We start from the raw sequence: 26,230 nt of genomic DNA on the forward strand, positions 1-26,230 counted from the left end.
TAATTAAAGCCTCCTCCCCTCATTGTGGAGATGAATGGGAGTTGTTAACTCTGAAGCCTAATGCTGCCCATGTCAGTGTGGTTATTAACAATTTCACTGATTGTTCTAGCATCAGCTTCTGGCTGGTGGGACAGATCAATCCCCAGAGTGGCTCCACTGGAAATGCAGTGGGGTTTCCTCAGGGCTGAATGTGCTTAGGTAGGGTGGTTTCCATTCATGTGAAAGAGCATGCCACAGGAGTAAGGCTGCAAACTTTAGAAACCCAAATGAGTAGCTAATTGTATCAGGACTTTTTTTGCCTTCACCACTGGGCAACTTCTCTCTCTCCCTTCTCCAGCGCAGGTAGGCCAAATGCTGGGTTTACTGGGGAAGTCCTACGTTTTATCCCAGTTTCAGTCCGATCTGGCTGGCTAACCTCCCTTCTGCCCCCTGCTGATTTGGCACTGGGCAGCGGTGCTATGTACCATCTGCTGTCAGCCCATGTGTCTATTGAACTATTGGCCGTGGGGGATGGCAGTGAGCTCTTCTTGCAGTTGCCTGGTCTGGCAAGTAAGATCTGGAGTGTGGATTGTGACTGGGGTCTGGGGACATCATTTAGACACTGAAAAATGGGTGAAAAAATTGGGGAGGCCTTGACTGCATTGCACATTTGGGTCACCAGAGGGATGGGTGGCCATTGCACTGGGATGTCTCAGGCCTTGGGGAAGGAGAGGCCCTTGATGTCTCTGCTGGAGAAGAGAGGAAGCTAGAAAGCCCAGAGGGATGAGCTTCAGACCATACCCTTGTGCACACTTTCCTTGCGTGCTAAGCCTCCCAACTTCCAAATCCCACAGCCCCTGTCTTACCCATGCAGTACAATCCCTTGGCACTGTAGGGCTGGGGTATCTGTGTTTCTCATGTCTTTATGTAATGGTGACCGTCTCTCTTCTTTTTATTCCCCTTACTAGATCTACAATGACAACAGGAACCTGTTCGAGGTCAAGGAGAACGTCCCCAAGAAATTAGTGGAGAAAGTGTCGGGAGACATTGAGAGCCTGTTGGCTAAGAAAGTCCGGGCTTTAAAGGTAAGGGGCCTGCCTGGTTCATTGGTCTCTTGTGGTGTGTTTGGGGTCTGCGGGACGGGATGATCCTGGCAGAATGGTGTGACCTTGCCAGCAGAACATGGTGACGTGCTCTCTCCTAGGCATTGCATCTCTTAGGGTTTGCATATCTTAACGTGAATATTTCTGAAAGGGTGTGGAAGGCGCATGGGTTGGTAAATTTCAGCAACTCTCCAGCATAGGGGACTTTTCAAGTAAAGTGTCGTCCTTAGTCTCGGGATAACTGCTACATGTGCTGCTATAGTTAGAGACGTTGGCTTCTGAACCTTGCCAGTGTATTCTCCCCAGCTACTGAACGGGGGAAAGTACCTCAATTCCGTAGCACAACTTACAAAAAGTGATACCGAGAGATAGCTTTGGCTCTTTAAGAGGCTGCAACCTGAAATGCTTGCATGCCTGTGTCCGATGGCCCGGATGGACAGTGCGCATAGCCTGTGATATAAGCGTGTGAGTTGTCCCCTTGGGCATCCGTGTAAGTTTCCAATCTCACTTCCCATTTTGTGTCATTTTCTCTTTGAGTGAGCTCATTTCATTAGTGCTGGAGCAAGATAACCTGATCGTGCTGCCATAAAGCTGTTTCATTTACTGGAACTGTCGCTTCCTCTGGAGTGCTTGATTTTATGAAACTTTGTGTGTGGTGAAGTTCTGCACCTGGGAGCACAGTTCAAGTGGCAACACTGGCCTAACCGGGCATGCAACTGAGTTAACCAGGGGCGATGGATGAGGTGTCGTGTAAGGATGTGTGGGTGCAGATGGAGAGATCAAAGGTTACCCTTCATCTTGGTAGGAGGGGGGCTGGACTGCAGGGAAAGACCACGCCGTAGCTGTTTGGAGCAGGCTTTCATTGCTGTGTTATGTAATGTTAAATACAAAGTCTCTGTGCCTTAATAAGAGAACAAGAGACGGAGCTTTCTTGGGGGCCGGTCCCAGACTGTGGAATGAACTCCTACAGCAACTAAGGACCACCCCAAATTGTTTTTTTTTTAAATTTATTTGCTTTTGTGCCGTGACACATGAAGTATCCCAGTCTTTCCACCTCCATCTGTCTAATGACACATTTCTTGCTCCATCCCAATCCTCACTTCTGCTCAAAGTGCAAGGCCTATTTCTAAGCCTGTGACAGTGTTAGTCCTGATGCTTAATGCACTGGTGGAAGATGCTCAGATCCTACTGTGATGAGCATGGAATAAGAGTAGAATAGGATAGAACTCCCCGGGGAATTGCTTATAATGGGGAATGGTGCTGGGAGCTTTACAGCACAGTGTAAATATGTCTGTGGGGTCAGTCACTCCCTCCTTCTTGTCCCCTGTTCTGGTTCACAGGCAGTTCTGAAAGGCGGCTGTGCATCTCCTGTTGCTAAGGTCAGACTAGATGCGGCCTATGTGGTGCCAGATGGACTTAATCTCAGTTGTCTTCCAGCTTGATTCTATCTCTGGCGTTGGCCAGTCTGTGATAAGAGCCCCCAGTTCAGTAGCCCAGCATGGTGAGGTGACTCGTATTTATCCAGGGCTGAGAGAGTCTTATGAAGCATGCATTTTCAGAATGAGACCCTGGGTGGTTCATCTCTCATCAAGCCGGTTTGAATGTCCATACACCTCAATTATAACATTTTAGTAGGTGCTCCTGGTCTCTCCTCCCAGATTGGTGATAGGTTTCCCCCATCCCTAGATTCTATTGCCTTTTTGGCTCCTTCAGTCCTGCACTGGCAGGGAGAGGGACTGTACAGTGCCAAAGGGGCCAGGATCTAAGCCAGAGCTCTCCCTCCACTTCCTTTGGGAGCCTCTGCCACAGCCTAAGGCTGTCTCTACACTACAGACCTTACAGTGACGCAGCTGTACCACTACAGCTGTGCCACTGTAAGGTCTCCCATGGACATAGCGTTGTCCGTACCCCCGATGGACAAAAATTTTGCTGACAAAAGTGCTAGTGTAGACAAAACCTTACACAGCTTCTCCCTACCAGGAAGTTTTTCCTCCTCTCCAACCTATGTTTTCTTCTGCCTCCGCTCTCCTTCCAGTTGAATCATCTCTCTGAGACATTTCTCTTCCCCCCGTGACTCATGGGAGCAATGATGATTTTCCTTAAATGTTTTTTTTCAGCAGCTGAGTCAAGTGTGACTGACGTGTATCAGTGAGAGTGGGAGGGGGCATCAGGCCTTATGTAGCACAATTTTTGTGGCACCTGTATGCTTCCACCGCTGGAAAAGTAGTCCCCTCCCCACTTTGTATTGTTGCTGTAGGAGGTGTAGGACGTCTCTCAGTGAGCAGGGTTTCTGGAGGAAGATACTAGCTAGCCTTTCAGCACGCTGCACAGGCACTGCATAGGAGTCACATTCAAATTAGACGATGATTCAGCCTATTCATCAAAGAGCCTGCTGTTCCCAATTTCAAAGCAAAACATTAATGCATCCTGATTAAAGGAAGTTAAGCTGTGTCCAGAGTGTTTATTAATAATATTTACAGTCCCCCCTGCTTCCCCTATAGAAACAAAAATTAAACACAAGAAACCACACTCGGTGCTGACTTTTGGTGGCAGTGGCTTGACACAGCCGTATGGCTGCAGCAGGGGTGTGGCGATCACAGGCATTCTTATTTCCCATGTGCATTTCAGAGTAATGTGGGGGAAGGAGAGTGATTGCTTCTCTCAGTAAAGCAGAGCTGCAAGGCTGGGCACTTAGCTACTGCTCTTCCTCTCTACATTGGACCATTCTGTCTGTTTCCTCATGAGACAGGAAAATTCCTAACAGGATCTCTCTGCAACACTCCTTTCTTGTTCCCACGAGGTCTGTGGGGTTAGTGCACTCTGCCAGATACCAGGAGACTTCTTGCTGGCCTACCCTGCTCCCCAGCCATAAGCATGAAATCAGTATGGAGCTGCCTCTGTCCCCAGTGCCTGTTGTCCAGGGGAAGCCCCTTTCACACCAACCCAGCCCTGTGTTAACTCTCTTATTGTATCCTTTCTTAGGCCCTACAATCACCATTCCGCTTGCTTCCTGGTGTCATCAGCAGGGATGGAATCCTTGGCCTTCAATCCCAAAAGCACAGCCCTCTACCTTGAGCTAATAGAGTAACTCTGCTAGTAGCTGTAGTAGGCTTGTATCCTAGTTGACTGACACTAGAGGACACAACATACTTAGCCAGTGTGTCACATCAGATCAGTTATAGGGAAAAAATATGGATGGCTCTGATTGCTTTCCTGCATCAAATTCAAACTTCTGTGGTGCTTTTTGGCCTGGACCAACAGTTGCCCTGGTTCTACCCAGGAAATATGACCCCCCCCCCCCCCCCCCCAACCTTTGCAAAAGGGTCAAGGTGTCAGCAACTGCCAAATGATGGTGAGTTAATATCCCAGTTATGCCCCGACTGCACCTTTGACCCTTCTGTTGGGAATTACAGTTGCTTTGCTCATGGCTTGACAAGCTCTTGAGTCCAGAATTTCTCTGCGTCTCTTGTCAGTGATTTACCAAACTTATTTTTTTCTTGGGATTCTCTTCTTCTGTGGATGTTTTTTTTCCAGGTCTCCCCTCTTTTCCCCCCTTCTGTCACTCAAGTCCCTTCTCACGTCTGTGCGCTTGCAGGAAGGCTTGTGCCATGGGCTGCCTTCGGGGAATTTGTCAAGGGAACTGACCTGTTTATTATGTCTTGTGCTTTGGGCGCTTGTTCTGAGGCTTTACGTACAGCTCTAGTGAGGTTACCAGAGCTCAGTGTTAGGCCTCAGCCCGCCCCCAGTACAGCTTCTGCAGGGTTTACTTACCAGTCCCCCCAGCGTTAGCCGCTACTGCTACATCCTCCCCTTCGTGTCTGCTCTGGCCCAGGTAGGGAAAGGCAGACAGGGCCTCCAGTGATGAGAAGCCCCTCCCATGGCTGCTGTCCCCCCACCCCATTGTTCAAAAGTCACAGCCCGCACCCCCTGTATATTCTCCTCTCTCCTGACCCAAACCTCAGCACTACTCCCTCCCCACACCGCCCTTTGCTGGAACCATAGAGGGAGAGAAATGCCCCCTTCATATGTTCTGAGTCACTGTAGAAGCCAGCACTGTGCTCCCGAGCTCCGTGGCCATCGCTCTGCTGCTCCCTGCTTCCCCATGCTCCAGGAAGGGAGGGTGAGCTGGAAATAAGAAAAAAAGCAACGTAGCCTCCATCTTCATGAGCCTGGCATTCTGAATGCCTGCGGAGGGCAGTGAGTGCCTGGCTGGAAGGAGAGGGCTGGCTGGCATTGCCTCCCTCCCTGCTCCATTCACTGGTGGTGTTTTTTTAACCTGAGTTAACATGTTTCTATTGCGCCCAGCCCATCTCTGGAGAGCACCAACCCGCTGTGTTAAGGCGCTCGCTGGGCGGGGCAGAAAGCGCTAGTTCCACACAGATGAGGTGGCAGTGAAGAATCCAGTGTCAGCAAACAGGCTCGGGTGTTCCAGGCTGCAGCTGCAGTGGCCTCTGATGCACAGGGCCAAAGGCTGGATCTTGCTGTTGCCACTCAAACAGGAAGCCCTGCTGAAGTTAGTGGGGTGACTTTTGTGAGTCGGGGAGCCCCAAGGGAATCCATGATTGATGAGGACCCCGGAGACAGCAGATTTTATAGAAGGATGAAGGAGAGATGGGGGGAGGGGGAAGCTGGGTCCCCCTTCCCCACGTCTGCATTGTTGCTCTTTCTGAAATCTTCATGCTGCTTTGTGTATTGCACAAGTACAGGAGATGCTGCCTAGATGTACTGTATTATAATGGTGCTGCTGCTGTGTAATCGCTGCCTGCAGAAGAGTTTGGGAGAAAAATAAACTTGACTAAATGGACCTGATTTTTTTTTTATTATTGGCTGTGGATAAATTTGGGTGGTTCTACTTCTTGGAAGTGTAATCTCCTTCAGTGGTATTGCTGCTGGATTCTTCTCCCTCCCTTCTGGGCCTGTTGTGTGTTACTTCCCATGCCCATGATTAGCCACTCTCCAGGGCGGCAAGTGCCCTGGGGTCAGGAGGAGCAGATGACCATGGCAGACTGGGAAGGAAGGGACCCAGCACAACAGTTAAGGCAGAGGTTTGCTATTTCCTGCATGTGCTTTCGCTTGCTACCTGGATGTGCAGATCGGAGTAGTAATTGCTTCGTGTTATGCTGTTCATGCCACTTTCATGGCTTCTTCCACCTGCTCACTGCGGCTGTCTGCCACTGATGTGCTCCACTCAGCCCAGACTCTCTTCCTAACCAGCTCTGTAAATGCCAAGCTGCAGCACAGCAAAGGGAGGAGGGCAGCAGGGGTTGTGGTTTGAGCTGATGTCGGATTTCAGAAAGCATCAGTGCAAACAGCTGATACGCCACTGACATTTTCCAGAGGTGTTAAGTGGCACAGGGGAAATATTTCTTAATTGCAGCAATAGACATGATCCTTTTGCCAGGGTCACTCCCTGAAACATGGGAGGCTGCGCTTTCCATGGGCGGGAGCTTCTGGAACTCAATGCACCCAATTCCCACCATGTCACTCTCCCCCTGAATACCATGGTGTTATCCCAGCTGATCCCAGTGTAGGGGAGATGAGAATCTGGTCCCAGGGCTGTGGCAGCAGTGTCCTTTTCTCTGTTTGCTGAGCAGTTTCTCGGAGCATGTCTCTGTAACTAAAGTCAAACACAAGTGCAAAAATCACTGTTGCTGATTAGCTCCGCTGGACTCAGTGTGGTAAAACAGGGCATTGTCTCCCCTCAGGGCCATGAATGTCCCATGACTGCTTTTTTTTCTTGTAATCAGCAAGGGATAGGAGCTGTGTGCGGAGTTAGTATCTGGATCTGATTTTTCCCCACATTCTTAGGTGTTAGGGGCGGGATGGAAAGCTTCGCTCCTGGGTTTCATTTTGGGCTTTTCCCATGCAGACCTCTGAAGGCTAATTCGACTGCTGATTGGTTCCCATTTCAGAGGTTTAGCCACAGATGATTTGCTTTGCCTCATGATAGCTGTACATCCCATTGCTTACTGCGGGCTATGCTGAGTTATTTATACACCATGACTTGCCTCAACAGTCCTGGCTGTGTTGGTGTTCTTTCTTCTTCTCTGAAAGGAGTCTATCTGATACAATAAAATAAGATACAGATAAACAACATCAGGGAGTATGGATAACCTGGAATGCTGGGAATGGGAGATGGAGACCAGAACGAACAGACCCTAGGACGTCCAGGTCCTAGCTCCTTTAGCAATTGCCTGTTTCTTCACAATCCAGCCTGGCAGCCGGGTTCAGCTGGGTCACTCTGCCTGGTAGTTCTTAGATTTGAACTCCTGGGGGCAAGACGCTGGGAGCGGAGTTCAGTGCTGAAGCCAGCCTCTTTCTCTCTCCACCCGTTGGACTGCCTGCCCAGGGTCTTTGCACAGGCCTGAAGGGTGGGCAGTTGAGGCTGTATTTCTCTGTCTGCACAAATTCTGGTGGCAAAGTAGAAAAGTTTAAGCTGCCTTATGGTGGAGATCTGTTTGTTTCCTGTAGCCCCGTGAGTGAGGTGTTGTAGTCGGCACTGCCCAGGAGCCGCAAGTTGAATGGGTCCTCTGCTCTTTCCAATTCCTGTGAGCTTATTCTCTCTCCTTTCTCCCCCATCACAATTCCATGCTTGTTTTCACTTTCCGTCTCACCAGCTGCTGACCTGTGTGGATGAACCCTGGGTTTAGTTAACACCTACTTATCTCTAATGCTTGATGAACGCTCTGGTGAAAGGACATCTTTGGTAAAGATTCAACAGTCCTGTCCCTTCAGTTAAGACGCAAGAGCTCACTGTGTACATCCTAGAAGATCCCCAAATTGTCCTCCAGCAAAGGCAGGGAAGATCAGGCGTGGCCTTCCACATCACCCTAAGGCAAAACACAAGCAGCAGGAGCAAAGCTCTAGGGGTCTACTTTTATTTTAAACACTGTTGCAGGTCTCCTTGAAGAGATTTCCTGGGAGTGTTGCTGCAGGAGCTTCTATTACTGAGGAATATGTTTCCCTTCTCCCCTGGCTCCAGTTCCAAAGATGGTGCTTGAGAGCACCGGCTGTGCAGTGCATGAGAAAGGGGACAGCATCTTAATGGTGTCAGCATGTGACCAGGCATCTGGGGACCTGGCTTCACCCAAGAGACTTGGAGAAATTGGGCAACGTACTTAACTTTTTGTGCCTCAGTCTCCCCATCAGCATATCATTACTCATCTGCTTTGCATGGTAGTGCAATTAATGCTTATAAAGTGTTTTGAATCCTGGGAGGGAAGGCACTGTAGGAGTGTGGTGTGTTGTTATAGAACCTTGCATTAGGGGGCTTTCCAGGGATGGTAGCTGGTTGGTCAGGGTGCTTGTAGGGTTGGCAGCTCATCCTCTGATGCTCTTAGCCCTGGTGTATACTGTCTGGTTCTATTCCACTGGGAGTTGTCTCGGGCTCAATCTGCATCTAGCATATATCATGCATGCAGAGGGGATTTAATTGGACAGGTTTATCCCTTTAACAGCTCTGATGCCATGTTTCAGAGTAGCAGCCATGTTAGTCTGTATTCGCAAAAAGAAAAGGAGTACTTGTGGCATGTTAGAGACTAACAAATACATTTGTTAGTCTCTAAGGTGCCACAAGTACTCCTTTTCTTTCTGATAGCCATGAGATTTCCCTTACAGGTATTGGGTAATGAGTCTTTATCAGTCCTTCAGCTCCCTGATAGGGAGAGTGAAAGGTTTCCCTTGTCTGAAGACTTGCAAAGATTGGCATGCAACAAAGTGTTCCTCGGCTCCATTCAGAGTGGTCACACCCCCTCCCCCCCCCCAAGTAAGTCTTATGGCACTGTCACTGCAAGCAGTTAAATCTCTCCAGTGGTGAACTATCTGACTTGTGACAGCAATGTTTGTGCTGAGGGTGGTATTATGGCACAATGGGCTAGGCTAATCCAGTTCGGAACAGGACTGCCCTTCCTCCTCCAGCGAAAGCCACTGAGCTGTGTCAGGAGCTGCTTCTCTCTTTGTCCTGTTGCTCTCCATGCTAATTGCCTGTAGCGTTGTTCCTCTCTCGCTTCTGGAGGCGTGTGATATGGAGGACCGGGTATCATAGTGAATTAGTACTCATAAAAAGTATTCTCCCCCCTCTTCCCAGTGGCATGTCTGAGTTCTTCTTTGAGTGATTGTTCATGTCCATTCCAAGCAGGTGTGCGCGTGCCACGTGCAAGACAGCTGGAAGATTTTTCCCCTAGCAGCGTCCGTAGGGTCTGCCTGGGCACCCCCTGGAGTGGCGCCTTCATGGTGCCCAATATCGGGCCCCACTGACCCCCCACCCCCTCAGTTCCTTCTTACCGCCCGTGATGGCTAGCTGGAACTTTGCTCGCTCTTACAGCAAGTGCCTTAGCAGTGTCTTTGTTCTTAGTGTAAACAGTTATTCTCTATAGTTGTACTTTTCATATAGTTAGTAGTGGTTTGTTAGATAGTTCGTTTCCCCTTTGGGGGTATGCCCAGGTCTCTGGGGTTTAAACTCTGTGAGTCCTGTGGAAAGTTTATGCCCAAGAGTGATGCTCACTCATCTTGCCTGTGGTGCCTTGGTGAGACTCACCAAAAGGACAAGTGTTTGCAAGGGTTTCCGCCCAAGAACCCTTAAGGACAGAGAGCAGAGACTAAAACTCTTACTCATGGAGGTGGCTCTGAGACCGCAATCTGACTAGGGACCCAACGACCCTGCACCAAGCACGTCCTCTTCGGTGCGCAGCGCTCCGGTGCCAACAGTGCCAAAACAGGCCTGGCTAAGGACTCTAAAGCCCACCGGCACCACCACTACTCGGGCCATAGGGCGTTGGCCTCAGTTCAGCACCATTCTCCATCTCCGGTGCCGGTAAAGAAGAAGAGGCCGGAGAGGGACCGATCACCTCCCTTGAAGCCTAAGGGGCCAGCGCCGTCCGCGAGTGGCTCGGGACAGACCGCCTCTGCCTCGTTTCCGCCCAAGGTTTTGTCGACTCCTGCCCCGGCCGGGGTCCAGTCAAGTCCAAACCCTCCTCGGTCCCCGGACCATCTGGTGGACATACAACCACCATCAACGCTGGAGGTGTTCGAGGCGGCAACGGACCTGATGTGCCTCCCGGTGCCGTCCTCCCCCCAAAGGAGGGACAAATCTTCGGTGACCACACGCTCCCTGTTCCACTCCAGGGATAAGCCAACCATGATGGCCCGTCATTCTCCATCTCTGGCACCGCCTGCACAGACGCAGGAAGCGCACCACTCCTGGGAATCGAGTTGTTGTTCGTTGGCGACCCAGGGGACTGCTCTTCCGTGGTCGTCTTATTCGGAGACCTCGGAGTCGGAGGTAGACTCAGCTCGATCTAGCAGATCGTGGAGCAGAAGGTCCAGGTCCCGGCGCAGTCACCAACCATACCCGGCACCGTGGCAGCAATAGTGGCAACCACCTGCTCAATGGCCCTTCTGGACACCCTGGGCGTACCTTCAGAGCCAGGGTCAAGTCCATGGTCCGTGCTCCAGAACGGTGTCGGTGTTCTTGGTGTCGTTCGTGCCACTGTCAGCCCTGGCACCGCTGATGACAGCTCCGCCCTCGGGCGGAGTGGCCTCACCGACTCATGTGGTTTCGGCACCGATACCTCAGCCAGCTCCGGCACCAGCTCTCCAGGTGATGGCACCAGTGCAACCTCAGCTCCGTCCCTACCGACCCTGACGGTCTTGGTCCCACCGGATTTATCTGCCCCGGCACCAGCTGCAGCGCAGAGTTCATCAATATCAGCTCCACAGCCCGAGTACTGCGTGCTGAGGGACCCCGCGGGGGCCGAAGGCAGTGAACTGGGCCCACCTCTTGTTCTCTCTTCCTCGTCCTCACCCGATGAAGCGGTCGTGGGGACTTTGATGGCCCCAGCTTTGGAGGACAACCAGGTTCTTCAACAGCTTTTGAGGTGGGCCGCCCAAAGCCTGGGGATTCAGGCAGAGGAGGTGGAAGAGGATTAAGACCCTGTCATAGACATCCTGGCTCCCTCCAGCCCTTCCAGAGTTGCAATGCCATTTATCAAGTCGATAACCGAAACATCTAAGAACTTGTGGCAAACTCCTGCTTCTCTGGCACCTACGGCCAAGAAATCCGAGCGCTGCTACTTTGTTCCCTCTAGAGGGTATGAACATCTTTACACCCACCCTCCTCCGGACTCTTTGGTGGTCGACGCGGCCAATCAGAGAGAATGTCAAGGGTTTCAAGGATCCACCCCTAAAAACAGGGATGCCAAGAAGCTGGACCTGTTTGGCCGGAAGGTCTACTTGACAGCAGGCCTGCAACTTCGTATAGCCAATCAGCAGGCCATAGTAAGCCGCTACGGGCATAACAGCTGGTCATCTATGGCTAAGTTTACAGAACTTCTGCCCCAAGAAGTTTGGGGGGGGAGTTGTCTGCGCTTGTGGAGGAGGAGAAACTGGTCTCCCGAGCATCTTTGCAAGCGGCCTTGGATGTAGCGGATGCGGCCTCCCCCACTTTGGCCACATGGGTGGTTATGAGGAGAGGCTCCTGGCTACAGGTCTCTGGTCTTCCCCACGAGATCCAGCAGACCATTCAAGACCTTCCCTTTGAGGGTGTAGCTCTCTTCTCCGAGAAGATGGATAAGAGACTTCACAGCTTGAAGGACTTGAGGGCTACCCTTCATTCTCTGGAGCTTCACACGCCTGCTACCCAGTGCAGACATTTTAGGCCTCAACCTGCCCCTCGTTCTTACCAACCCCAAAACCGCCAGGACACTCCGCGTAGGCAGAACAGGAGCACTCAGAGGAGGTAACGCCCTCCCTCTGGACAAAGCTCGGGCCAGCCCAGGGTCCCACCGGGCTCTAGGCCACCCTTTTGAGGGTACGGTTGAGGACGGCTTGCCAGTACGACCTTTGGATCCTTCCCATCTTACTTTCTCGTCCCGTCTATCCCCTTTTTACTGTGCCTGATCTCGAATTACTTCAGACCGATGGGTGCTCTGCACGGTAGAGAAGGGATATTCCATCCAATTCTGTATCCCCCCCAACCCCCTTCCCGGACCCTCTTCAGGGACACCTCTCACGAGCAGCTTCTAATTCAAGAGGCGCAGTCCCTCCTCTCGGTAGGGGCAGTGGAGGAGGCTCCTCAGGAGCTAAGGGGCAAGGGTTTTTACTCCCGGTATTTCCTCATATTGAAGGCCAAGAGGGGCCTCAGACCCATACTGGACCTGCGACAGCTCAACAAGTACGTAAAGAAACTCAAGTTTCGCATGGTCTCACTAACCTCCATTATCCCCTCACTGGATCCAGGAGACTGGTACGCCACCCTGGACTTGAAGGACGCGTATTTTCGTATCGCAATAGTCCCACATCACAGACACTACCTCAGATTCGTGGTGAACAGAGGCCACTACCAGTTTGCCGTCCTCCCATTCGGACAGTCGACTGCCCCCTGAATATTCACAAAATGCATGGCCGTCGTCGTGGCTTTCCTGCGCAAGCGCCAGTTACAGGTTTTTTCATACCTCGACGACTGGCTGATCAAAGGTCGCTCGAGAGACCAGGTGGAGGCTCAGGTCGAGTTTATAAGGAGGACCTTCCTCTATTTAGGTCTCCTCCTGAACGAGGAGAAATCTACTCTGTCCCCAGTGCATAGGCGCGGTCCTGGACTCTACCCAAGCCAGGGCATACCTCCTGGAGGCCAGGTTTCGCTCACTTAAGGACATCATACAGAGCCTCAGACGGTTCCCCACGACGTCGGCAAGAAACCGTCTAAAGCTGCTGGGACACATGGCCTCCTGCACATACATGGTGCAGCATGCTAGGCTAAGGCTGCACCCACTCCAGTCTTGGTTGGCGTCGGTGTACCGACCAGCCTGAGATGCGTTGGACAGGGTCGTAACCCTGCCCCACCTGGTACTGGCTTGACCCTTGAATGGTTTGCGCAGGGGTGCCTTTTGCCAGCCCTCGCTCACCTTGGTGTCAGATGCCTCGGATCTGGATTGGGAGGGCTCACCTAGGGGACCTCAAGACCCAAGGCCTCTGGTCTCTGGTGGACGTCACTCTTCATATCAATGTCAAAGAGCTGAGGGCAGTGTGTCTGGCCTGCCACGCTTTCAAAACACACATAACGGGCACATGTGTTTCAATCCTCACGGACAACACCTTGGCGATGTTTTATATCAACAAACAGGGGAGTGCACACTCCTCTCCCCTGTGCCGAGAAGTCCTTGCACTGTGGGATTTCTGCATAAAGCACTCGATCCACCTGCAGGCTTCATACCTCCCAGGGGTGCGAAACACACTGGCCGACAGCCTCAGCCGGACCTTCAATGGCCACAAGTGGTCCCTTCGGCCGGACTTGGTGAGCTCAATCTTCCGGTTCTGGGGCTCTTCCCAGATAGACCTGTTCGCCACACTGGGCAACAGGAAATGTCAGACATTTTGTTCCCTCAGAAACCATGGCTCAGGGTCCATCGGGGACGCCTCCCTTCTTTCATGGGAGGTCTGCTTGCTATATGCTTTCCCACCCATCCCCCTAGTCCACAGGGTGCTCCTCAAGATCCGCAGGGACTGGGCCCGAGTCATGCTAATAGCGCCGGCGTGGCCGCGTCAGCACTGGTTCACCTCGCTCCTGGAAATGTCCATAGCGGCCCCACTCACCTTACCGCTGGTCCCTGACCTGATCACGCAGGACCAGGGCCGACTCCAGCACCCGAATCTGGAGTCGCTCCACCTTACGGCCTGGATGCTCCATGGCTAAGTGCCCCAGAGCTGTCTTGTTTGGACCAGGTCAGACAAGTCCTCCTGGGTAGTAGAAAGCCCTCCACCAGGGCTACTTACCTGGCCAAGTGGAAAAGGTTTTCCATCTGGGCAGAGCAACATAGTCAGTCACTGCTCCTCGCCTCCATACCGTTTATACTGGACTATCTCCTTCACCTACAGCATCAAGACTTGTCCTGATCATCAATAAGAGTCCACTTGGCCGCTATCTCCGCCTTCCATCCAGGCTCAGATGGTCTTTGCAAGCCCTATGGTCAGTCGTTTTCTCAAGGGTTTGGACAGGCTCTTTCCACACACATGTCAGCCTGTCCCTGCCTGGGACCTCAATTTAGTCCTCTCCAGGCTTACAGGCACGCCATTTGAACCTCTGGCCACCTGCTCCATGTTATATCTCTCATTCAAGGTTGCGTTCCTCGTGGCAATTACCTTGGCTCGACGGGTTTCGGAGCTCAGGGCCCTCACGCCTGAGCCCCCTTACACAGCTTTTCATAAGGATAAGGTCCAGCTCAGGCCTCATCTGGCTTTTCTCCCGAAGGTCATCTCCCATTTTCACATGACCCAGGACATCTTCCTCCCAGTGTTTTATCCCAAGCCACACTCCTCTGATAGGGAGCGCAAGCTGCACGCACTGGACGTGCGTAGGGCCTTAGCCTTCTACATAGAGAGAACGAAGTCGTTCCGGAAGTCCGTCCAACTCTTTGAAGCCAAGGCAGACAGAATGAAGGGCCTCCCGGTATCCTCTCAACGCATATCGTCATGGATAACGTCCTGCATTAGGGAGTGCTATACCCTGGCAAAGGAGCCCACTCCGCAGGTAACCGCTGACTCTACCAGGGTCCAGGCCGCCTCCTGCAGCATTCCTGGCACAAGTTCCTATTCAGGAAATTTGCAGGGCAGCTACGTGGTCCTCGATACGTACATTTACATCACACTGTGCAATTACACAACAGTCAAGGGACGATGCGGCTTTTGGGCGAGCCGTGCTCTTTTCTGTGGATAACTCTGACCCCACCTCCTGAGCTCTAGCTTGTGAATCACCCGCTTGGAATGGACATGAACAATCACTCGAAGAAGAAAAAACGGTTACTCACTTTCTCGTACCTGTTGTTCTTCGAGATGTGGTGTTCATGTCCATTCCAATACCCACCCTCCTACCCCTCTGTCGGAATAGTCGGCAAGAAGGAACTGAGGGGGTGGGGGATCGGCAGGGCCCGATATTGGGCGCCATGAAGGTGCCATTCCAGGGGGTGCCCAGGCCGGCCTTACACACGCTACTAGGGGAAAAATCTTCCGGCTGGCATGCACGCAGCGCGCACACACCTGCCTGGAATGGACATGAACAACACCTCTCGAAGAACAACAGTTACGAGAAAGTGAGTAACCCTTTTTTTCCCCATCTGGGCGGTGGCCCCACTGTTAGGCTACCCACACAGTTCAGTGGAGCAAACTTGCATTGGTAGCTACAGCTGGCCTCCTTGTGACGAGCCTAGGAGCCGGCACTAGCAGAGAGAAGGTACTGGAGCCATTGCTGCTTCAACTGCAGAGGAAGAGTCAGCAGGAAGGGGTCATTGAGCTGAAATAAAGACTATACTGAACCACAGTCCACCAGACTGTTGAGCTCCCAGGACTCCAGCAGTGTGTGCTACGCATGCGCACCTGTAGGGTTCCTCCTCCTTACCCGGACATGGCCCATGGGTTCTACACAGCGTGAGACCTTCAGGTAGGGCAGGAAGAGGACAGACTCCTGCACCCAGATCTCCTGGGTCCCAGCCCAGTGCCCTGTCCACTAGGTCCCACTATCTGCCTGTCTTTCCCTATTTCAGATGGCAGGTGACCTTTGTGGGGAAGTATTTCCTTCAGACACTGCCTGTGTTTAGCTGGGAGCTAGGGAGGGGCAACTGATACAGCACGCACACATCATACTGTGCCCAGTCACAACAGAGCAGAAACCCACCCAGCAATAAAGATGGAAATTAGCTTTCTCTGCTCAGCACTTGCATTTAAAGAGAAGAAGGTGGGGGGTGGGGGGAATACCACGCTGCCTAAACTGGAAACATTTAAAGGTATAATCTCCTTGCTTTGTTAATTAATAGTGATAATCTGTCCCTTCTCCCACTTGTTTCCTAATTGCTGGTTAGTAGTTTTTGTTTTAATTATATTTTTAATTCACTCCTAATCAAATCTTGGCTGACTTGCTTCATTTATTTAATTAATTTATTTTTTGGGGCTGTATGTGTGCATGTCTCTGCCTCTTCCCCACCTCCCCTTCTCTTCGTCTTCCTTCCTCCCTCCACCCTTCCCTCACTGTTCCTGAGCTGGACCTGATCCAGTAATCCAATTTGAATCCAATCTCTCAAGTCTGGAATTCTAATTTACAGATTGCAGAGAGGGAGTTGAACAATGCGCACACACCAGGATGGGAGTTTATTGTCTAATCTAATCAGGGACAATCAGATGTTTGTAACAAGTCTATGAGAACTGTATTGGGCCTATTTGCAGAGCAGTGTAACCAGCCTTCTAATAACGCTAACACGATTTAGGGCTTTGTGCACTTTCATGCAGATTATGTCGTACGTTTTCCTTTCTTCTTGTATGTATGCTTGGCAGAAGCCCAGCCCTGTTTGCTTTAAAACTTTGTAAGCTGCTTGGTGTGCTCTGAGGCTGCAGAGAGATGTGAGGCCGCACATCCTTCCATTGTGGTTTCTGCAGGGCCTGAGTGATGGTGCTAGAGGCACCAAGTGCCCTGTGTGTGGAAGAGACCGGAGTACTTCCTGAGCAGAGGCCTCTGCAGCTCGCTCCATGTGGGTCTTACAAGCAGCCACAGTGGTGTGCCATGTCTGTCACTCAGGATGCATTTGAGCTGCACTGCTGGGAAATAGGAGGCAGTAGGTCATGTATGGAGATACCTTATAAGTCTCTGCATTGAAGATACTTCCTAACCTTGTACATATGTGTATGAGCCCTCAGGCACTTTTGGCTGGGAGAGGATGTTGTCAAAGAATGAATAAATATACAATGGCCTTTTTTCTGTCTTGCTACAGGGCATGTAAAACCTGGTGCTTGGGTTTCGTAGATTTAATTGTTTTGGTTTATATGTAGAGTGTGCTTGGGCTGTGGGCTCCTTCAGTGGTTTTCTAGTGGTTAGAGCAAAGGTTCAGAGGCCAGGGAAATGCTGTGTTCCCCTTCCTCAAGCATAACTGGCTAGCCTTGGGCAAGTAGTTACTTTGTCTCCTTGTGCTTTCCTGGTCAAATAAATTCTCTCTCCTCCTTTCTCTATTATCACCACTAGTGTCCAGCTTTCATCAAAGAGCTGAGCTGCCTTGGAGTCGGTCACTTACTGTGGGTCTCTGCTGCTCAGCTGTCTGTACTTATGGGCTTGGCTCAGGGATTTATTCTGGGCTTCTGTATTTCCTCATGCTCCTAAAGTATTTTCTCTCTGGTGCTTGCTCCACACTTAAGTCTCTCCTGAGACAGGTATGATGCAGGCAGTTTCAGTATGCTTCTGTTCATTGCACTGTCCTCAGCTGTAGGCTCTGAACTCCTAAAGTTGCTCGGGTGGGGGGGGGGGCGGCCCAACTGCATTTGACTTAGAAGGTTGCATTTTCTAAATTGGCTGAGTAAAATTTGTCCTGGCACCTTTATGCCTGGCGTACGCATACCTGAAAGCACAAGCCCCGTGGGTGCTGGATTACACACACAAGCCTGGAGGTACAAGGTAGACTCTAAGCTCTTTGGGGCTCTTTGCCTTTTCATTCTGGGCCTGATTCTTGTTTGCACTAAGGCTCCTTTACACTACTCTGGCAGCATGCAGGAGCCTTAAAGGGGAGAGGGGGAATTCTAAGTACACCCTCTTTAAGGCTCTTCACACTGCCACAGTAGTGTACAGAGGCTTCCTTAGGGTAAGTGAGAATCAGGCCCTATGTGTCTGTACTCTGCCTAGCACAACAGGCCCTGATTCCTGACTGGGATCTCTTGCTGCTACAATGCAGATGTAATAATGGGGTGTCACAAATGATGTGGGTGCATCTTACAGGAGATAGCACCCTGTGAACATTTGGCCCAAATTTACAAATATATTTTTTTTAAATCTTGAGTTAAAAAATGTGGGGGGCTGCGGTCCCCTGTTAAGCTTTTTCATTCCTATTGTTGCAAGAGCCCTAGAGACCCCTGTAACTCATAGAATAGAAAGAGGGGTAGTTTTTTAAAACTTTGCCAGTAATGTTTGGCTTTGTATTTGACAGCACTTTGCTGTCATTCAGCTATCGCTGTCACTCTTTTTCAGGTTCCTGTACATAATTAGTGTTTCATGTTGTTTCTGTGGCTCTTTCTCCAGGGTAGTACCAGACTTTCTTAAAAATAGGTTTTAATGGACTGAATTTCAAGTTGGTAATATCCCTTTAAGCAACATAACAGCTATAGAATACTGAAGTGAACAACCCACGTACATTTAAAACCTGGCAAACCCTAGCTTCAGTTTCACTGTTGCTGTTTTTTTAAAAACAGCCAAGAACATGAAGGCGCTTTTGTACAGAATATACCCTAGAGTCCTGCGTAGTTATGAATATTCCCCTAGATGCAGATTGGCACTGAGCAGTGTTTATTAGAGAGGAAATTGGACATAGCCAGTTGATGCACTCTTTAGTCCCTGGAGACCTGGGTTTGCCTGGCTTAGGTTGTCGTGTAGTTTGTAGATGTTTGTCTTACCCACATTTACACATTAGTGTTAATTAATGTGTTCATACTAGTTAATGTTTGTAAAGCACTTTGAAGACATAAAGTGCTCTGCAGAGTCAGTGCTAAACATAATACATTTTCTGACCCAAAGCTTGGCATCGCTGGCAATCGCAGCTGCATCCCAGCTGGGAGTATATGCATGTTTAAATTCAGGACTGCTGTGCATGGGCAGAACTGCAGCCAGGATCTAGGTGCTTTGGTAGAGACATGTGGCGTCCCAGGGCTGGAAGGGGGCAGGAATGGAGGTCCTAGGCTCCAACACAGTTGTGCCTATGCACCTCAATCTTGACCGACAGCACCCCTGGCTCTTGCAGCCCTGGGACGCCACATGTCTCTACCAAATGCAGCTTTAAAAACCTCTGGCTCAGACACAGCTCTCCGTGCAGATCGAGGAACATACAAGGATAGAGGGGATAAATAAAATTTATGGCTGTAGGTACTCAAATGCTCAGTGTCACAGTAAGAAATGGAGAGACCGGATCTAGTCAGGAAGTGAGGTCAGAGAATGGAGTTTCAGCTTAATTCTACACTAGATAGGCAACTTTATGAGCTGCCAGCTCAGTTAGAGATTATAATTACTGTGGACATTTGTGCAGTTTTGGGGCATTAGCCTTTAGAGTCTTGAGAGCTCAGTTCAAATCCTGCCTTGTGGTCCAAGTGAAAGTGAATTTGGTGATCTCTGCTTAGGAGAGGTGCAGGACTGGAAGAGTAGGGGCAGGCGAGGAGCATTGGAAGAGCTGTATGGGTGACCCCTGAATTGGCATAGCAGAGGCTGGTGCAGGTCAGGAATGAGAGAGAGCCTCAAACCTGCATGAAGGCAGCTTTCACAGTCCCTGTTATGTGGCTTGACTCTATGCCACTAAACTCTATATAACAGGCAGCCTGCCTCATCCACCCTCTCTCTCTCAGTGCAAATGATGGGTGCCTGGGCTGCCCACACCTCTGTCTGCACCCTTGAAGCAGTGAGCGTGAAACATGGCAGCATCAGGCACAGCCCATAGCATAGAGCTATTACATATTCTCAGGGCAGCTGATGTCCATTAAACATTTGAGTGATATTGGAACAATGTACAAAATATCTACATTAGGTATCTAGCAAATCTTAATAAAAAAAAAAAAAGCCGACAAGAATGTAAATTGCACATACAATTGCGATAACGAGCTGCAGATAACATTAAAGAGATCGTATCAATTTAATGCAAGTTTAGTGCCAAGCTCTGTGATCCGCTCTTTAAAGAGCAATCCTTGTTAGGCAGTGGAATTTCAGCAGGAAGTATGTAAATTGCCTGAGCCTTCTGTACAAGCCATCTCTAAACCTACAACCTCGAGCTTCAAGAAAATGTCTGCTTCCTGGGGATGAATGAAAAGCTGCCCAGTTGCCATAATGATGATATCCTCTTTGTTTTAAAATAGGCTTCCCAAGCCTGCTGGCCTTTGGGTGCCTAACAAACTAGAATTAAAAATATACCTTACCACAGAGGCAGCCCAGCTCAGTAGATTCCAGAACCATAGGAGAAATCTCGAGCAATGCACCTACCAGCATGTAATCATGTGACTACCCACATGGCAAGTGAAACTGATGGAAGCAGAAGTCCTTTCCCCAGGACCATGCCTCACCTGGACACTGGTCTCTACTGCAGAGTGACTGGATACAGTGGTCCTAGGCTTCATGCTCTAATATTAAAGAGCTTGAATCACATTAGCCGAATAATGAGGTAATGGGGTTACAGACACTACGTGGGCAAAGACATTGTCTGCAGCAGCATGAGAGTAGCATTTGAGGGTAGATTTGAGCAGTCCTATAACCCAGTCTAGAACTTGCAGATTGGTACTTCTATCTGGGCTAATGCTTACAACAGTCTCCCATGTCTTCTGGGCCAGCTGACCTTTTCCCCCCTTAAATCTCTTCTTTAGAGCCCATGATTTCCATCTTATAGTGTTTTGATTTCTCCATACCCATTGCACCTGCTGAGATGAATTCAGCCAAATAAACCATCTTAAAATATTATTGTCTGAGCTGTGCAATCAGTCTCGAGCACAGTGTGACTCTGGTCCCCTTTTAGTGCAGGGCATGAGTTGCAAGTGAGATCGAGGGAAGTGATTATTCCCCTTTATTCGGCACTCGTGAGGCCACATCTGGAGTATTGCGTCCAGTTTTGGGTCCCCCACTACAGAAAGGATGTGGACAAATTGGAGAGATTCCAGCGGAGGGCAACTAAAATGATTAGGGGGCTGGGGCACATGACTTATGAGGAGAGGCTGAGGGAACTGGGGTTATTTAGTCTGCAGAAGAGAAGAGTAAGAGGGGGGATTTGATAGCAGCCTTCAACTACCTGACTGGGGTTCCAAGGAGGATGGAGCTAGGCTGTTCTCAGTGGTGGCAGATGACAGAACTAGGACTAATGGTCTCAAGTTGCAGTGGGGGAGGTCTAGGTTGGATATTAGGAAAATCTTTTTCTCTAGGAGGGTGGTGAAGCATTGAAATGGGTTACCTAGGGAGGTGGTGGAGGAATCTCCATCCGTAGAGGTTTTTAAGGCCTGGCTTGACAAAGCCCTGGTTGTGATGATTCAGTTGGGGTTGGTCCTGTTTGAGCAGGGGGTTGGACTAGGTGACCTCCTGAGGAGGGGAGGGATAGCTCAGTGGTTTGAGAATTGGCCTGCTAAACCCAGGGTTGTGAGTTTAATCCTTGAGGAGGCCATTTAGGGATCTGGCAAAAATTGGGGATTGGTCCTGCTTTGAGCAGGGCGTTGGACTAGATGACCTCCTGAGGTCCCTTCCAACCCTAATCTTCTATGATCTCTGCCTGCAATGTCTTCCTTTCCTGTCTCCTGTTGATGGTAATGCCAGTGCCAATCACTGGACAATCATGAGGCTTTAAAAATAATGTATATGGGTTTTTTTCTTTGCCTTCTAGATTTTGGTTCTTTAGGGATCATATTTTCAAGCTTTTTCCCCCTGCAATGAAGAGGGCAAGAAACATTTTTTTGCATGATACCTCAGCTTTAATTTTTAATCACCTGACTCCAGGAGCTGCAGCTTTAAGGAAAATATCAAACATTGTGAGACTTGCAATAAAATCATAAAAGAGTTGGCAACACTGTATGACTTCACTTGGCCCTGTTGGTGCTGAAGCAGTGAGGTTGGTTCACACCCATTGCAGCATGAATGAATATGCATGCACACAATTAGCCTTGTTAAGCTGGACTCTGGAAACCATTTGTATTGCATAGCAACAACAACTTTATTGAACCTAACTTATGAGCAGTTTCACATTCTGACTTGCCAGTAGATGGCACACTTTGTATGAATGAATTATCTACATATAAACAGATATATCTCTTGTGTATACTATTGCCAGAGCAATCTTCACTACTCACTTTCGACACACATAAATGGAGATTCCCATAACTTTTATAGTTGCCATTAAGGTAGCTGGGTGAGAATTTAGATCTAAAGATTCAGCTTTGCAGAGGTTGTGGGTGGGAACTGATGGTGGGGGGGGAGAACCAAGTAACAATGTTGGGAGCAATATAAGCAGTATAAGTGCTAAATATTACACAAGCAAAACAGGGCCAGCTGTGGAGACTTTGGAGAGTACGTGTCCTGAAAAAAACCAACCTCAAGATAATATTTTTGCCTTTTCAAGCAACTTTCATCAAAGAAACTCAAAGCACTTCACAAACAGTAATAAATTAAACTTCACAACACTCTGATGTGGTGGTTGTGGCTGACAATCCCTACTTTACACATGGAGACACTGAGGCACAGAGCAGTTTCACATAGCGAGTGTGACAGAGCTGAGAGTAGAACCCACATCTCCTGAATCTCAGTGCAATGTCTGTAACCACGAGACCATTCCTGAAAGGTTATGACTAGAGATAAAATAGCAAAACTGCTGGAGAATGATGGTCCAAAGCCTCTTGTCTACGTACTTTTTTTGTATCAGAGTCTGCTACAGGGCCATGGGTTTTAAATGTTGGTGGTCAACCGTAAATTGTCTATTTGTATAATAGTGTCCAGCTGTTCTTTGCCTCCTCTGTACAAAACCACTGCTCTGCTCCTTTCTCTGCATGCTTTTGCAACCTGCTGGAGGATATGTGCTCAAGTGCAACTAAACGACAATTGAACAGTGAAGATGGGGATATGGGCAGCCTCAGTCCAGGATGCCCGTAACATGATATTATGGTTGCAGGGATATATTGTATCTTGACTCCACTCGCAACTCTCCCATGGTCTCCCTTTTTTTAGCCACAGACTCACACATGTACGTTTCTTAGGGAAAACCCCACAGTTCATCTCACTTTTAAACCGGTCACCATGTTACAGTACTCCCTGTTTCACTCATTGTATTACTCCAGCAGGGCCTGAACCCATTGGGCCTGCCATATACTGCTGTTCAGGTGTTGTCAGCAGCTGATAGATGAAGGGACTTAGGACAGCTTTTTCAAAACAAGTATGACTGATTGATCCATGGGTACATCACAAGTAGAGAGGCCAGGGTTAATATAACAACCGCCTAACCACATGTAGTTTGCAGTGTTGTTGTCGTGTTGGTCCCAGAGTGTGAGAGAGACAGGGTGGGTGAGGTAATATTGTTTATTGGCCTGTCTTCAATTGGTGAAAGAGAGTCAAGCTTCAGGACCTGAAGAAGAGCTCTGTGGAGCTCGAAAGCTTGTCTCTTTCACCAACAGAAGTTGGGCCAGTAAAAGATATTACCTCACCCACCTTATCTCTGAGAGTGTGTGTGGCATTAAATGGACACTTTTCTCATCCCTTGAAGACCTGGACTTCGCAGATGTCGCTCTCCTCTCACATACCCAACACCATATACAAGAAAAAACTCGACTCCACGCATTCAGTCAGCAAATTGGACTGAAAATCAACCGCAATAAGACAGATATCATGACCTTTAATATTGCCTCACCATCACCAGTACGGCTAGAGGATAATGTTCTCACCAATGGAGAAACATTCACATACTTGGGCAGCACCATCAGCCAGGATGGTGGAACAAGCCAGGACATCTGGAACAAAATCAGTAAAGCCAGGAACACCTTCAGGAACTTAAATACAGTCTGGAAATCATCAAAATACAGCACCAAAACTAAACTTAAGATTTATCAGAGCTGCGTACTTTCAACACTACTTTATATTGCAGAATGCTGGGGAATGAGAAAGCATGACATGTCCAAACAGTCTTCATTCCATGCAACCTGCCTCAGAAAAATCCTCCATATCTTTTGGCACAGAACAATCTCAAACCAAGATCTATTGACACAGTGCAGCCAAGAGGATCTGAGCACCATCATTGCCAGGAGGCGTTGGAGATTGATTGGTCATGTGCTTCGGATGGACACTGATTCCATCACCAGAGTAGCAATAAGATGGACACCTGAACGCAAGTGAAAACGAGGCCGCCCGAAAACAACATGGCAAAGAGCTGTGGAAGCCGAGCTGAAAAACCTGGGTCACAGCTGGGGAACCATTGAAAGATTTGCCAGAAACAGACAGGAGTGGAGGAGCTTCATCACTGCCCTAAACGCCAGAAGTGTAATAGGAACATGATGATGATGACCTTGTCTCTGAACACATAATGTTTACTTTGGCCTTGGCCTTTTCTTGCTAGCTCTGGGTAGGCTGCCAGATTTGGGGTGCATGAGGCAGCCTGACCACACAGCCTCTACCTCTACCTCTGATCTCCCCCACCACACTTGCTATCTCCCCCTGAATTCACAGGCTCTCTTATTCATTCCAAGATGTGTTGTTCACGATTTTAAAGTTCCTTGGTCAGATTTGGGACGTTGTACCTCGTCCATGTATTTCTTCAGGAGGGGCTGGTGGTAGCTTCCTTCGTATACTAGACAATTGAATTAAAGCCACTGCTGAGTTCCTGGAAAGCTGGGAAAGCTCAAGCTGCACTTAACCCTTCAAGGTTCCGTAGACCCAGCCCCACAATAACCTCTAACCATACAGAAATGTGTATAAAATTAGTCCAGATAATCCCCACATTGCTCATGCTTGAGTTTTCCCTGTGACATCACAGTGTCTCTGTCTGCCCCCTCCCCACCCAGACTAGATCCTCAATACCACCCCATCCAAGCAGTTTTTATTCCTTGTACGTTGAGCAGCAGTAAAACCCAAGCTGTAATAGCAGCCCTGCTAATTATATCACTGCAGATTTATTTCATGGTAATATTATTGCTGGCCTCAGGCGTCACCGCTATCATCAGAAAACATCAAATGATCACAGCTCCTTAGCTGCCTCCATTAAACCTGAGCAGAGCGTCTGGTCCTGTTTTTAAGTTTGTCTTTTGATGAGAGCCAAGGATTGATGGGTTGGTAAATGTGAGGTTCACAGAATGTGCCCTAAAGGGATTCTTGCCTAGCTATAGCAGCCATAAGGCACAGATGGCTGAATCGCTAGTGGAATGCATATTTGTTTTGGGTGGCGGGGAGTTATTTTAGAGTGTGTGCACCTTTTATCTCCTCCGGACAGGCCTTGCCCTCTCTCCTTACCTGAATACAGCCTGGGCTATGCAGCGTACCACGCATCCAGGGCTTGAATTGAGGGAGGATGGCTGTCCTACTGATTAGTGGAATGAACTGTGGAACTAGAGTGGGGGCTGAAACTTTTTTTTTTAATGAAAAATGTCTTTTTAACTACACAGAAATCTTGGCAATTTCCCGCCCCCCCCATGCTTAATTAAATGCAGCAAATAGAATAGACTCGGAGGGACGTTTGTGTCATTAATTTCTGCCCCAGTGAGGAATCTATAACCCTCCCCTCTGCAAGTTGCAAGCTCTACCTACTCCTCAGCAGATGAGACAGTGACCTTAAACGACAACCTGGTTTGCTGTGATAAATGCACAAGGTAGGTCTAGAAAACTCTCGCCCATTTTGCTGCCAAGTATCCTTGATACATCCTGACATGCTTTTGTCCTGTGGAACTCACTCCCACGAGAGGTCAGCGTGTCAAATATCATGGACGGTGTGTACAATGGGCTGGGTGATTTCATGACAGCAGACAGGTCTGGGTAACCAATGTTCACACTTCCAGGGGTCAGCTAATCACCCCATAATAAGAAAAGGAGTACTAGTGGCACCTTAGAGACTGACCAATTTATTTGAGCATAAGCTTAATAATAATACCCCATAATACTGCATATTGGGCTAAGTTCATTATGAGGGGGATTGTCATGTGACACTGATGCAATGTTTTGGTCATGCCAAAGGTGAGGTTCTTGTCTAGCCAGACCGCCGGTTTGATTCCCTGTGGGAAATCGGTAGAATGCCTGTTTTTGAATCAGCCTCTAAGGAAATGCCGAGCACAGTGCAGAAGCAGGACGATTATTTCTGATCTAAGGTTTAGCAAATGTCGAGAGCACTAGGTGGTGACTGATCAATCAAGGGTCCCTGTCAAAATCTATAAAAATAGCTCCGTTGGTGTTGACTTTACAATCTCTGGCTGTACAGGCTTCTTTGGTTACTGGGAGACAAGCTGAGGTAGCAGAATGAATGGGCCAAAAATCTTGACTGAGGTGGGGGTCAATAAATTACATGCAGACAAAAGACGCTTTACGCTCAGACTGTATCAATCTCCTAGTAATTTCAGCAAAACAGTAAGAGCAGAAATAGGCTGATAATTATTTAAATTGAACTCTGAGCCTTCAATATTTTTCCCCAAGTAACAGCGCTTCAGCACTT

General features: G+C 49.1%; 1 protein-coding gene across 4 annotated transcripts in view; it reads left to right on the forward strand.

Moving 5' to 3' along the window:
• The window catches only part of CACNA2D2 (calcium voltage-gated channel auxiliary subunit alpha2delta 2), a 587,546-nt gene that overhangs the window by 122,328 nt on the left and 438,988 nt on the right, over positions 1-26,230 (forward strand). For all 4 annotated transcript variants that reach the window (XM_043550544.1, XM_037904941.2, XM_043550545.1 and 1 more), the window contains exon 3: positions 948-1,064. In XM_043550544.1, the coding sequence (XP_043406479.1) occupies positions 948-1,064 (117 nt within the window). The remainder of the gene's footprint in view (positions 1-947; positions 1,065-26,230) is intronic.

Source organism: Chelonia mydas, chromosome 7 (assembly GCF_015237465.2).
Source record: "Chelonia mydas isolate rCheMyd1 chromosome 7, rCheMyd1.pri.v2, whole genome shotgun sequence".
NCBI lineage: Eukaryota > Metazoa > Chordata > Testudines > Cheloniidae > Chelonia > Chelonia mydas.